This window comes from Erpetoichthys calabaricus, chromosome 5 (genome assembly GCF_900747795.2).
Source record: "Erpetoichthys calabaricus chromosome 5, fErpCal1.3, whole genome shotgun sequence".
Lineage (NCBI taxonomy): Eukaryota > Metazoa > Chordata > Cladistia > Polypteriformes > Polypteridae > Erpetoichthys > Erpetoichthys calabaricus.
In genome coordinates this window covers 142583402-142598432 of record NC_041398.2, presented here as the reverse complement: position 1 = coordinate 142598432, position 15031 = coordinate 142583402, and the positions used below count along the sequence as shown (strand labels likewise).

At 41.2% G+C, this 15031-nt stretch overlaps 1 protein-coding gene across 1 annotated transcript in view; it reads left to right on the top strand.

Annotated features, from left to right (window-relative positions):
• snx25 (sorting nexin 25) overlaps positions 1-15031 on the top strand; it is a 454529-nt gene that overhangs the window by 422413 nt on the left and 17085 nt on the right. The window contains exon 18 of the mRNA XM_051928435.1: positions 5960-6060. Coding sequence (XP_051784395.1) covers positions 5960-6060 — 101 coding nt within the window. The remainder of the gene's footprint in view (positions 1-5959; positions 6061-15031) is intronic.

Below are 15031 nucleotides of genomic sequence, written 5' to 3'. Positions count from 1 at the left end.
AAAGTCTGTAGAAATAATGTGATGCTGTTGAGTCAACATGGACAAAAGGAGTATTTATAGCAGCTTGCTGATTCTTTGGCTTGAATAATTTAGTCTGTTGTAGTAGCAAAAGGGTGTCCTATCTGCTACAAGACAGGTGTAAGTGGCCACTTGCATAGTTTCCTGAAAACAGTGACTTAATGTAATGTATGGTACAATGTTCTCACATATAAAAAAAATCACACAGAGATATTATATAAGAGTTCAGCATGCATGGTACAATGTATTTTTAGATAGATAGATATCTGTAAGATTATACCAGGATGGTCAATCAAGAAAGATGGATTGAGTTGGCAGCTTTATTCTGTTCAATAGTGGAAGTGTCCATTAGATTTATAATCTTAACTTGTGTCACATAACATGCCATCCTAGCAGAGTGACTCTTGTACCACAGCAGAAAACAAAAAGAAACAGAACAGAGAAGGTTCAGTAATAGTTCATAATGATTGTTCTTCTTCTTCTTTCGGCTGCTCATGTTAGGGGTTGCCACAGCGAATCATCTTCTTCCATATCTTTCTGTCCTATGCATCTTGCTCTGTTACACCCATCACCTGCATGTCCTCTCTCACCACATCCATAAACCTTCGCTTAGGCCTTCCACATTTCTTCTTCCCTGGCAACTCTATCCTTAGCATCCTTCTCCCTATATACCCAGCATCTCTCCTCTGCACATGTCCAAACAAACGCACTCTCGCCTCTCTGACTTTGTCTCCCAACTGTCCAACTTCAGTTGACCCTGTAATGTACTCATTTCTAATCCTGTCCATCCTCGTCACACCCAGTGCAAATCTTAGCATCTTTAACTCTGCTACCTCCAGCTCTGTCTCCTGCTTTCTGGTCAGTGCCACCGTCTCCAACTCATATGACATAGCTGGTCTAACTACCATCCTGTAGACCTTCCCTTTCATTCTTGCTGATACCCGTCTGTCACAAATTACTCCTGACACTCTTCTCCACCCATTCCACCCTGCCTGCACTCTTTTTCACCTCTCTTCCACAATCCCCATTGCTCTGTACTGTTGATCCCAAGTATTTAAACTCATCCACCTTCACCAACTCTACTCCCTGCATGCTCACCATTCCACTGACCTCCCTCTTATTTACACATATGTATTCTGTCTTGTTCCTACTGACCTTCATTCCTCTCCTCTCTTGAGCATATCTCCACCTCTCCAGGGTCTCCTCAACCTGCTCCCTACTATCGCTACAGATCACAATGTCATCAGCAAACATCATAGTCCACGGGGACTCCTGTCTAATCTCATCTGTCAACCTGTCCATCACCATTGCAAATAAGAAAGGGCTCAGAGCCGATCCCTGATGTAATCCCACCTCCAACTTGAATGCATTCGTCACTCCTACCGCAGACCGCAGACCTCACCACTGTCACACTTCCCTCGTACATATCCTGTACAACTCTTACGTACTTCTCTGCCACTCCCGACTTCCTCATATAATACCACAGCTCCTCTTGAGGCACCCTGTCATATGCTTTTTCCAGGTCCACAAAGACAGAATGCAACTCCTTCTGGCCTACACTAAACTTCTCCATCAACATCCTCAGAGCAAACATTGCATCTGTGGTGCTCTTTCTTGGCATGAAACCATACTGCTGCTCACTAATCATCACCTCACTCCTTAACCTAGCTTCCACTACTCTTTCCCATAACTTCATGCTGTGGCTCATCAATTTTATTCCCCTGTAGTTACTGCAGATCCCCCTTATTCTTAAATATCGGACAAGTACAGTTCTTTTCCACTCCTCAGGCATCATCTCACTTTCCAAGATTCCATTAAACAATCTGGTTAAAAACTTCACTGCCATCTCTCCTAAACACCTCCATGCTTCCATAGGTATGTCATCTGGACCAACGGCCTTTCCATTTTTCATCCTCTTCATAGCTGTCCTTACTTCCTCTTTGCTAATCCGTTGCACTTCCTGATTCACTATCTCCACATCATTCAACCTCTTCTCTCTCTTGTTCTCTTCATTCATCAGCCTCTCAAAGTACTCTTTCCATCTGCTCAACACACTCTCCTCGCTTGTGAGTATGTTTCCATCATTATTCTTTATCACCCTAACCTGCTGCACATCTTTCCCAGCTCGGTCCCTTTGTCTAGCGAATCGGTACAGGTCCTTTTCTCCCTCCTTAGTGTCCAACCTCTCATACAACTCATCATACGCCTCTTCTTTAGCCTTCACCAACTCTCTCTTCACCTTGTGCCTTATCTCCTTGTACTCTTATCTACTTTCTGCTTCTCTCTGACTATCCCTCTTCTTCTTTGCCATCCTCTTCCTCTCATTACTCTACTGTATTTCTTCATTCCACCACCATGTTTCCTTTTCCACCTTCCTCTTTCCAGATGTCACGCCAAACACCCTTCTTGCTGTCACCCTTACTACATCTGCTGCATTTTCCCAGCTGTCTGGTAACTCTTCACTGCCACCCAGTGCCATTCTAACCTCCTCCTTAAACTCAACCTTGCAGTCCTCCTTTTTCAACTTCTACCATTTAATCCTTGGCTTTGTCCTCACTTTCTTCCTCTTCTTGATCTCCAACGTCCTCCTACAGACCACCATCCTATGCTGCTTAACTACACTTTCCCCTGCCACCACTTTGCAGTCTTCAATCTCCTTCAGATCAACTCTTCTGCATAGGATGTAATCTACCTGTGTGCATGCATCTTCCTCCACTCTTGTACGTCACCCTATGTTCCTCCCTCTTCTTAAAATACATATTCACCACAGCCATGTCCATCCTTTTCGCAAAATTCACTATCCTCTGACCTTCTTCATTCCTCTCCTTAACACCATACCTACCCATCACCTCCTCGTCTCCACTGTTCCCTTCACCAACATGCCCATTGAAATCTGTTCCAATCTCCACTTTCTGTCCCTTGGGTACACTGTTCATCACTTCATCCAACTCACTCCAAAAATATTCTTTCTCACCCATGGCACACCCAACTTGTCATGCATATGCACTAACAACATTCATCATCACACCTCCAATTTCCAGCTTCATAATCATTACTCTGCCTGACACTGTTTTCACCTCCAAAACACTCTTGATATACTGTTCCTTCAGAATAACTCCTACCCCATTTCTCCTCCCATCCATACCATGATAGAACAATTTGAGTCCACCTCCGATCAACCTGGCCTTACTTCCCTTCCATTTAGTCTCTTGCACGCACAATATATCAGCCTTCCTTCTCTCCATCATGTTTGCTAACTCTCTCCCCTTACCAGTCATACTGCCAACATTCAAAGTTCCTACCCTCAGTTCCACTCTCTTTACTTTCCTCCTCTCTGCTTGCCTCCGGACACGTCTCCCCCTCTTCTTCACCTTCTTCTTCTATGGCCAACAGTAGCCCAATTTCCGCAAGCACCCTGTTGGCTAACAGTACTGGTGGAGGTCGTTGTTAACCTGGGGCTTGACCGATCCGGTTTGGAAATTTGTATTGTTGTCCACATATTGATTTGGCAAAATTTTACACCGGACGGCCTTCCTGACATAACCCTCCCCATTTGTCTGGGCTTGGGACTGTCATGAAGAAACACTGGTTTGTGCATTCCCTGTGGCTGGGTTATCATAATGATTGTTATGCTATATTTATATGGAAATAACTAACAAAGATAACTAATAAAAAGATGCCTTAAAAATAGCCAATCAACAGCTCTAGTCAAAATAGGCTATACCAGGCATGGCTAGCTCCAATCCTGGAGAGCCACAATTGGTACAGGTTTTCATTCTAACCATATTCCTAATTAGTGACAAATATTTCCTACTAAATTAATTTATTTTCTATTTAAGTCTAAGACCCTTTAAATCAGTGCTGAGCAATGTTGGCCCTGGAGGGCCACAGTGGCTTCAGGGTTTTGCTCCAACCCAATTACTTCATGAGAAATCATTCATTGCTGATGAAGCGCTTATTACTCAAGTGCCATTTTTCTTCTTCATTTTAATTGTCTCGCTTGTTAGGATTTTGAAACCTTAATTTCTCATTTTAGTCTTAATCACCTGTATTCATTGTTTTAACTGCTCCTTTTTGATGCAAAAGACAAAGGACCAGCATTAATTAAGCATACAGAAAGAAACTGAAGAGAATGTGAAGAACTGAAAATTACTCATCTGTTTTAGGCTTCAGATGACTTGCATGATACATGTATCATTAGAAAGGTAAAAAGAAATCTATGACGTAAGAATGAATTGACATGGTAGAGTTAAAACACTAGCAAGCCATTAAATTAAATAAGATCTGTTATTGGTGAGAATTGGCTTCTAATTAAGCAACTGGGTTGGAACAATGAGCCAGATGCCACATTGAAGATTAGTTTGTAAATTTCACTAAACTGGAGGCACACCGTAGAGACTATCCTTATAAACTCAAGGTAATGTGTGAATGCTAATTTTTACACTGTATCTGCTTAGTTAAGCATCTACACTGAAGATACAAATATTGTTAAAAAGAAATGCAGAGAGGGTGCAAATGTGACATCAGAAGTTCTCTTCCTGTGGTTTCAAGAAAAAAAATATATAAACAGGTGAACATAGTGGTTGATGTGCAATCAAGTACATTGCAGTACTGTTTTTGACTGCTTCTTGGTCATCACTGCAATACTGTTTATGAACTTGTATTAAATTTAATCAAGCTTTCACCATCTGAGTTTTGACTGTGCTATTATGCACATAGTATGTTAAATTGAGGGGGAGGAGGATATGGCAGGCATGGTCTCCCTTGGAGTTTTGTACATGCTGTTCTGAATTTATTGTTTAAGTGGAGTAATGTTTTATTAGATGGGCAGCCTGTTAAAACTTGGACATTTTGGCATTCTTTGGTTATTTATTAAGACATATATCCTGAAATCAGGACTGTCTCTAACACCAGAATGTCTGGTCACCCTATCTAAATTATACTGACCATGAAATAATGCATTATTATATTCTTCAGATATTAGAGCTGTGAAGTTGATTTAGTGTAAGGTGGATAATGTGTAAATGTTTATTTGCTCTGTGCACAGCGGTTTACACACCACAGGGTACTTCATTAATATCCAGATAACCTTTTGTATTCCTTACTTGCATTTTATACTTTTACGGTTAGGAAGATATAATTTAACTTGCATGTTATGACAGCACTGGGAGGTGTGAAATGCTGATACACTATTTTTCTTCTGCTTGCTCTCAAGCCACTGGGAGTACTTCATAAAGCAGAAACATCTTGGTGATGCTGAGGTTTCCACATGCAATTACCTTGACTTGCCTTGCACGCGACCAGCCAGTGATATTTAGTTCCTACCCACGAATGCAGTCTGCTAGTGTATTAATTTGTACTGAAAATCTGTTTGCCATCAGTAGTGGTTATTGGAGGTGAAAAAGAGGAAAATTTACAAAAAAAAATACTATTTGAAATTATCACAGTCAAGGTAAAATTAAAACAGTAAAGTACTTCAAGTTTGAAAACAAACAGAATACTTCTCTGTTTTAAGATAGACAAGTTTGCAAGTTCACCAATGCATTTCAATGGGAGATTTTGAAAATTTTAAACTGTGTACAAACCAATCTGATATCTCAATGAAAACTGAAATGTCTCAACAAATTTCCTTGAAGAATAAGTATGCCACATTTCAGCAATATCAACCAATGGGAGGATCGCGATGTTGCATATTGACAGACATGGCTATCACAAAAGGGCACGTCACACACTATATCCACACGTATATTACACTGGGCCAGCGACTGGATAACATCCATTGGACTCAATTTATGAAAGCATATTGATTCATGTGTGTCAACCCTATTGTTTACCAGAGAAGAATGTTACAAATTTCATGTTGCATTTAAAGACTTTGCTTAAATTGTTGTTCATTTTAAAGTGGTCATATTACTAAAAGTTTTTTTTTTTTTATATAAAGATGCACTACAGAGCCTTGTTGGGCAGCAGAATGCCAGGCATGGGATAATCAAGGTATTTAATGCACTACAGGAGTCAAGTGCCAACAAGCATCTTCTTTATGTAAGTGCCATAGTATTACCAAGGTTTTCCAGGTGCTTTCTTTGTGCATTTTTTATGCTTAAATATGTTTGTTGTAAATTTAAAATGAAGATTAACATTTCTTTTTATTTGTCAGAAGGATAGCAGTAGGAGATTTTTAAAATTCTTGTGTACAGATGCCATTGCTAGCTATTTTTTTAACCACCATTGTAATACAGATGACGTATATACTTTTTTGTTAAAGTAGCATGTTCCGTAACATCAGAGGTACTATTGTAATCTAGATCCCCAGGTAATCTGTATAGAGTGCAATCAGGCAGCTAAAATTGAAGTGTTATCTTTGAAGGTTATGTATTGAAATTTATTGTTATCACAGTATATACAAGAAAGGAACTGCAGTGAAATGATGGCTCATGTATCTGCATTCAACTGTCATTAAGCTGGCGCTGCTGAATGCCAGATTTTCTCTCTTTGTAATACTGTAGTTTGAAACAGTGTGTCTGCAAAAATATAAATTCATATTTAGGGAAAACAAAAACAGAAAAGTTACCAACATTTTAGTATCTTAACATTGTCAAACCAGCTTAAAGAATAAGTTCGGTATTTTTCAAATTAAAGTTATTTCTTCACAAATATTACGTATTCGGTAGGTTTTTAAACTTTTATTTTCTGTTGGTGTTCTATGCCCCCTGGCTTCCATTAGAAAATGACAGGATGGGCAAGATATTTTAAAAGAATTTTTAAAATTTAAAAACACTTAACTTTAGAATATAATTTTGTGCGGCAAATGTATATATACCATATTTGTGAAGCGCCCTTCAATCCAATTTAGAGTCAAACACCCATGCAGACACAGATAATTTGTACAATGCACTCAGAAACCAAATAGAAGTGCAGCAGCAGCTTTAACTATTTCACTGCACCAAGAAGACATAAATCCCTTTTAATTATACCATTTTCTGGCAGTGTAGGTTATGATATTATAGACTAAAATGTAATGTGTAAATGTTACAAATCCAATCTCTGTATAAACTAAATGGGGAAATGTAGAGTACATGAAATGCCAAAATGTTAGGTAATTGGGTCAGCATGTCATGTAATACTCCGGAGGACACTTGAAGGCATATTTGAATGTTACCATTGTGCTGTTTTGGTTTTTGCATGTATTTGCGTGTGAGAGTATGGCACGGATGTCATTTTAACTTATTTTTACTTTGTGTTACTGCTACTGTTTGTACATTTAGCCTTTTTTTTGCAAAATAGAATCATGCGGAGGCCTACTAATTATAATCCACTCCAAACCAAAATTATTTTTCAAAGATGCCTGGCTGTCTGAACAGTCGAATTATGAAAAAGGCAGGAATCTAAAAAATAAAAAAAAGATAAAAAGATTCTTTAATTATTAAAGTGAGGCTGAACAAGAAACATGTCATAGATGCACAGCATATTTTAGTAGCCGTAGTGCCTGGGGGAAATGAGGATGAGGGACACTGATAAGCACTCAGAAGGTTGCAAGCTGACATTTATTTCAAATCGCATATATTTGCATTCTAAATGTCAGACACTGATCACCAAGTATATACAGTATGCTCATTAGACTTGCTCTTTTCACTGCATTAATATCTCTTTCTTTACTCTTGGCAACTTGCTTCAATTGTTTTTTTTTTTTTTTTTTTTAATTTTCTCTAACTTTTCCAACAGTCTGTGGAACTTTTTGAATTACAGGTACTAATTCTAAGCCCAACTTTCAATTTTCATGAGTTCTAACACAGAGCCCTTCATGTCTGGAGAGAAGACTACAGGGCTTCAACAGTAAACACTTCCACTGACATCAATGCTGCTATCTAAATGCAGAAGAGAAAATGATGTAGTTTTGGAAAAGTAGGTTATATGTCAAAAAGATTTGATTAAGGTAGAAAAGGGCTGGAGTTTCCTAGTCTAATGTGAATCAAAGTATCCATTTGAACCCTGCTTTCTGAATCAAGAAAAATATCTTGCTAACTTCTGCCTTATGATATAGGTCAAGAAAACTTAAACATACTTTTTATGTAGTCAGATTAGAATTGTGAACCATTATAGACAATACTCTAAAGGAAAAGATTCGGGTTTGGTTTTAAGTTTCCTCAGTGACTACCTTTTTCCTCAATGTATTAAATATAAATAAGAGTATGATTCATTGGTCTTCTCTTCGAAATGTTTTGATTTGTCAGTCTGAGACTTACCGGTAATTTTCAGTGTCTGTCAAATGGCTCCTAGTGAACTTGAACTTTACTGCCAGGCAAAATAGTTGCTAGGAATTTATCTTGGTGTTACATCCATGGATATAACAAAAGTAAATACAATTATCAGCACAATATCCAAAATATGACAGTATTATAACATTATATATAGGCATAGTGAATGATAATATATTGCACAAAAACACAAGTAAAACAATTTTACAATGCGGCCTCCTAGGAAGAGAGGGAAAAGTAAATATGCAGGATATCTGAGGTCTTAAATTTTCTTATGGCAGCATTTGTTACATATTAAGCAGAAGGCAGCTGTATTCCAGTAATATTCTGTGCCACCTTCCATCCTCTGTCGTGTTTTTCAGTCCTGAGATCCTGTTGAAGTTGGTAAGCATGAATGGAGACATACAGGGTTTACTCATTTGTCCAAGCAAGTAAAGGCATTGATGAGCTATCCTGACAACAGAGAAGTTGTGTAGTGCCCTCGTTAGGTTAACAGTGATGGTGACTTAAAAGAAATTTAATTCAGTTGACCTTCCCAACAATATGCCTGTGTCTAGCAGAGAGTGATTAGCTACACAAATAGACCAGGTCCTCTGTTGGGAAATGTCCTGCAAAAAGGTAGTCCTTTACAGTATCGCCTCAAAGCAACAGCAACAACAAAACCAATAACTTTATTCTTATTTTGCATTGAATAATAATTTAGCTTACAATCCATGTCCAGCTTTTTTGGCACATCCCAATGTGGAGTTCAACTGGATGTAAGCAGCTATAATAGTAAGGATTCTGGCTCGCTCTCCTCCTTTCTCCATTAGCTTAGGTGCTGTCAATGGTCCAGCTGTTATCTTCTCCAGGTGCTGTCAGGGCATGTATAAGTTTGGAGTGTGGAACATTATTGAGGGCCACAATTCAAAAGGCCCATGGTTAAGCAAGATAACAGTTAAGATTATCCAGCTTGTCTAGCTGAAGCGGAAGCGCAAGCAGAAGAATGAGAGCAGTGTTTCACACATGCTCACAGCTTTTGAGAGCAGTGTTTCACACATGCTCACAGCTTTTTACAAGCACTAGGAAAGAATAGCCAAAAACTAATCAAAACCTCAGGTAGGCTAGACTGGAGTAAAGCCGACATCCAACCAGGAGAAGTAACCAACAGTACACAGTTGATCTTCTAACAGTTGGTGAAAGCTGGTGAACAAAGTCCTTGATTAGGTTCCTATACTCCTCTCTCCTGCACACTCCTGATGCAGCCCACGATAACAGTGTCGTCAGTGAACTTTTGCATGTGGCAGGACTCCAAGTTGTATTGGAAGTCCGATGTATATAGACTGAACAGGACCGGAGAAAGTACAGTCCCCTGCAGCGCTCCTGTGTTGCTGACCACAATGTCAGACCTGCAGTTCCCGAGACACACATACTGAGGTCTGTCTTTAAGATAGTCCATGATCCATGCTACCAGGTATGAATCTACTCCCATCTCTGTCAGCTTGTCCCTAAGGAGCAGAGGTTGGATGGTGTTGAAGGCGCTAGAGAAGTCCAGAAACATAATTCTTACAGCACCAATGCCTATGTCCAAGTGGGAGAGGGATCGGTGTAGCATGTAGATGATGGCAACCTCTGCTCCCACCTTCTCCTGGTATGCAAACTGCAGAGGATCGAGGGTGTGACGGACCTGTGGCCTCAGGTGGTGAAGCAGCAGCCGCTCCATGGTCTTCATCACATGCGACGTCAGCGCGACAGGCCGGAAGTCATTCAGCTCACTAGGATGTGATACCTTTGGGACTGGGGTGATGCAAGATGTTTTCCAAAGCCTCGGGACTCTCCCCTGTTCCAGGCTCAGGATGAAGATGCGCTGTAGAGGACTCCCCAGCTCCAATGCATAGGCCTTCAGCAGTCATGGCGATACTCCATCTGGACCCACTGCTTTACTGGCACAAAGTCTCCTCTACTCTCTGCTTACCTGGGCTGCTGTAATTGTGGGTTGGGGTTAACTCTCTCCTATGATAGCATCAGCAGAAGGATGGGTGGAGGGTGCAGTACTCCGAGGTGAGAGTGGGTTAGGGTGGTCAAACCTGTTAAAAAAGTTGTTCATCTGGTTTGCTCTCTCCACATCTCTCTCGATGGTGGCACCCCGCTTCGAGCTGCAGCCAGTGATGATCTTCATCCCTTCCCACACTTCCTTCATGCTATTATTCTGCAACTTCTGCTCCAGCTTTCTCCTGTACTGCTCCTTCGCCGCGCTGAGCTGGACTCTGAGTTCGTTCTGCACGTGCTTAAGCTCATGCTGATCACCACCTTTAAAAGCCCTTTTCTTCTGGTTCAAAAGACCCTTGATGTCACTTGTAATCCACGGCTTGTTGTTCGCATAGCAGTGTACTGTTCATACTGGAACTACAATGTCCATACAGAAGTTGATGTAGTCAGTAGTGCAGTCAACAACTTCCTCAGTGTTCTCACTATAAGATCTGGACAAGAGATACAAAAACAGCGAACCTCCTCATTAATTCCCGGCCAGTAAAATCGGAGCTTAATACGCTCTAATGTTTTTTCGGTGCCCCAATGGCCTCCTAGGAGTTGGGCATGTGCCAGTTCACAGACCTGCCACCAGTAGGTTCATGGGATTAACAACAGCTTCTGCATCTCCCTCTCATGCTCCACTACCCGATACAATAGATCATTATCACAAAGTGAGGACCCTGTGGCATGGGCTGATGAGTGCATTGGCCATTTTGTACAACTGCATTTTTAGCAAATTTCAGGGAGTCATCATTCCACTGCTCCCTTTTGAAAGAAGCCAGTGTTTCTTTAAATTGAAAGTAAATCTCGGAGAGAGGGTCCAATTGGACCTCAAGGCGTTTGTACCTGCGATGGTCCAGGAATCTCCCCATCTGCCTCTTGATCTTCCATTTCTCTCTCCGCCGGCTGATTACATGGCATGGAGACAGCTTGAGATGGGTCATTCCCGTCTACAACCAGGCCTAAACTATGTTTTTGAGCAGTCAGTACTATACCACATTTATTGTTAGACCAGTCCCACCCCGAATCACAGGAAAAGGTAGATTCAGGAGGACCGCTACGAGAATTTTTTTTAGCGATCCTCCATGGCTGATGAAACATAGGGAGGTTTTATATTGTTGGATTTCTCTGTGTATACAAGTTATACTGGTCTTTACTTTCACCCATTGTCATGGTAGTACATATCAGCAGTCAGCAATGGAAATGTTTATTGCCAGAATCAAAGAGGACTTTGAATCCATTAACAATCATTACTCCCGTATGCAATACCGTCAGGGGGTTTGTAGGCGCACAAAACCCTCCCTTCTCTTTCCACCTGCATTCCTCCTCATTCCTGAGTAAGTTGCGTGCCTATGGGCCCGGAGACTTCAGAACAGGCTCCGGCTTGTAAAGAAGAGGCAGATCCTGTGGGAAGTAATCCCCATAGTGTCTGCTAAAGTGTCCCAGATTGCGAGGCCATCCTTGATGTTTCAATGAGCTTGATGAGCTCATCCATGTTTTGAAATTCTCCCCAGACCGGCTGGGTGAAATTCCCAGGAAGGGTTTTGAACAACAAAAAGCAGGCTGCCTGCTGAACTATCTGGATGGTGGAACACTCAAAGGGCTTTATCCATAGTGCCACCTTGTTCCAGAGAGCAAAGGCTTGCTCCTGGGTTGGCCGCTCTGGGTCTGGTTTTTAATTTTTCTGACCTGCTGGTCTGGGGATGTCCCACATATATCTTGGGTCTTAACCCTAGTGGGGGAGCAGCTTTCTCCACTGAGAGAGCATAATAAGCCCCCTTCGTTTCCCCCATAGGAACCAGCCCACTCCCTTGTGTCTCTCCCATACTCTCCCTTTGTTTCTTAGATGGCCCGGTTAAGTATAATGGGAGTGGAGCCTATACCGGGTCTTTCCGGACAACGGGATGAACCCCCTACTTGGAAACTCCGCCCGGTACTGTCCTACCTGGTCAATTTTCAGGTTCCGTCCCTGTTTCTTCAGGCTTCTTGCATCCTGCTGACTACACCACTGTAACAAAAATAGCCAAGAGACACCAAAGGTTTGGGGCAGCCAACTGTATAATATGCCCTGGCTGCAAATGGGTATTATTTTTGATTCGTGTTCAGGTTTAAGTCCAAAACAAAATGGACTTGAGTGGGAAAATATGGTGGCTTTAAAGGCCATGACAGGAAGTGATGTCATTTGGCGGAGTGGTGGCTCTGAGGCTAAGGATCTGTGCTGGTATCCAGAAGGTTTCCGGTTCGAATCTCTGTCATTGCCAAAATACATCCTACTCTGCTGGGCCTTTGAGCAAGACCCTTAACCTGTAATTACCCCAGGGGGCGCTGTACAATGGCTGACCCTGCGCTCTGACCCCAAGGGGAATGCAAAAACTAACAAATTCCTTATACAAGAAATTGTATAAGGCGAAATAAAGAACAAAAAAAAAAAAATTAGTGGCTCTGGGACCGGAAGTGGCGTCATTAATGGCGACGATGCCAGAAGTGCCGTCATCAGTGCCGGCAGGACCGGAAAGTGTTGTCATCATTGGCGCCGGGACCTAGTGGGATTTCCCATGGATGGTCTGCAGAGGATTGAGAGAGAAAGTTAGTGCAGCTTGCCACCCCCCTGGTCTAGCATAGTACTCCTATTATTCAGAACCTCTAGCTGCTTCCCAATCGCACATGTGTTACAACATAAAGCCTTAAATGGCCAAGGTCCAGCTTACTTATCTGAACTTATTTTTTCTTACAAACCAGAGTACACATTAAGATCTCAAAATGCTGGTCTATGTATCAATGGGATGTCGAGCTTTTATTTACAGTGCCCTGAAGCTGTGGAATGCTGTGCCTGCTACTATAAGGGGTGTCCCTTAAGTCTCAGCATTTAAATCCCAACTGCAGATTCACTACTTCAGTTTAGCATACCCAGACTAGAGTCTCTTATTAACTGTGCATACTACATCTCTGTTGTTAGTCATTAATACTAAAACATAAGTAATATGATAGTTATAATTTGTTACTAACGCTCACCTACTGTTTCTCTTGTCAGTACTCACATGTGGCACTTGGAGACACTGTTCTACCGCCAAGTTGTTTGCCTGCTTATGAAAAAGTCTTATGAAGCACTGGAATCATTCGGTAGAAGGGTCATTTCATCAGATTGGCAGGCCTAGCTTTGACTCGGCTCTAGAGTAGCCAGTAGTGGGGAGGCAGCTTGTTGACCGAAGTCTCCAGGATTCTGAACCAATCTGAATCCTCATATGTGATAACAATGTACTTTTGCATTTTGCTATTGTATTGTATTCCTGAGGGATAAAGATAGTTTTGGCCATCTAGATCTGTGAAGAGAATTACTTGCATTCTGTTTTGTGTATTATATTTATGCCATTTTTTGACACCCTATGCATGCTCAACCTACCTGGAAAGGGGTCTCTCTCTGAATTGCTTTCCCCAAGAGTTCTTCCATTTTTTTCCTACAAGGGTTTTCTTTGGGAGTTTTTTCTTGTCTTCTTAGGGAATAAAGGCTGGGGAGGCTATCAAAAAACTGGGCCTGTTAAAGCCAATTGTGACACTCCTTGTGGGGCTATGCAAAAAAATAAATTGTTGTTATTGTAGAGTCCTTTTTTCAAGTTCCACTGTGTCATAACGCTTTATATATATATATATATATATATATATATATATATATATATATATATATATATATATATATATATATATATATATATATATATATATACATATACACTGTGTCATAACGCTTTATACTTTATAACTTTAACATTGTTGTGGAAGATGAAAACTAATCAGTGTTTAACTAGGAGATTTGCCCCTTTTGCTAGAAATACAGTAATCCCTCCTCCATCGCGGGGGTTGCGTTCCAGAGCCACCCGCGAAATAAGAAAATCCGCGAAGTAGAAACCATATGTTTATATGGTTATTTTTATATTGTCATGCTTGGGTCACAGATTTGCGCAGAAACACAGGAGGTTGTAGAGAGACAGGAACGTTATTCAAACACTGCAAACAAACATTTGTCTCTTTTTCAAAAGTTTAAACTGTGCTCCATGACAAGACAGAGATGACAGTTCCGTCTCACAATTAAAAGAATGCAAACATATCTTCCTCTTCAAAGGAGTGCGTGTCAGGAGCACAGAATGTCACATAGATAGAGAAAACAATCTCTATCAAACAAATCAATAGGGCTGTTTGGCTTTTAAGTATGCGAAGCACCGCGGCACAAAGCTGTTGAAGGCGGCAGCTCACACCCCTCCGTCAGGAGCAGGGAGAGAGAGAGAGAGATAAAGAGAGACAGAGTTTGTTTTTCAGTCAAAAATCAATACGTGCCCTTCAAGCTTTTAAGTATGCGAAGCACCGTGCAGCATGTCGTTTCAGGAAGCAGCTGCACAAAAGATAGCAACGTGAAGATAATCTTTCAGCATTTTTAGACGAGCGTCCGTATCGTCTAGGTGTGCGAACAGCCCCCCTGCTCAATCCCCCTACGTCAGGATCAGAGAAAGTCAGCGCAAGAGAGACAGAGAAAAGTAAGTTGGGTAGCTTCTCAGCCATCTGCTAATAGCGTCCCTTGTATGAAATCAACTGGGCAAACTAACTGAGGAAGCATGTACCAGAAATTAAAAGACCCATTGTCCGCAGAAATCCGCGAACCAGCAAAAAATCCGCGATATATATTTAAATATGCTTACATATAAAATCCGCGATGGAGTGAAGCCGCGAAAGGCGAAGCGCGATATAGCGAGGGATCA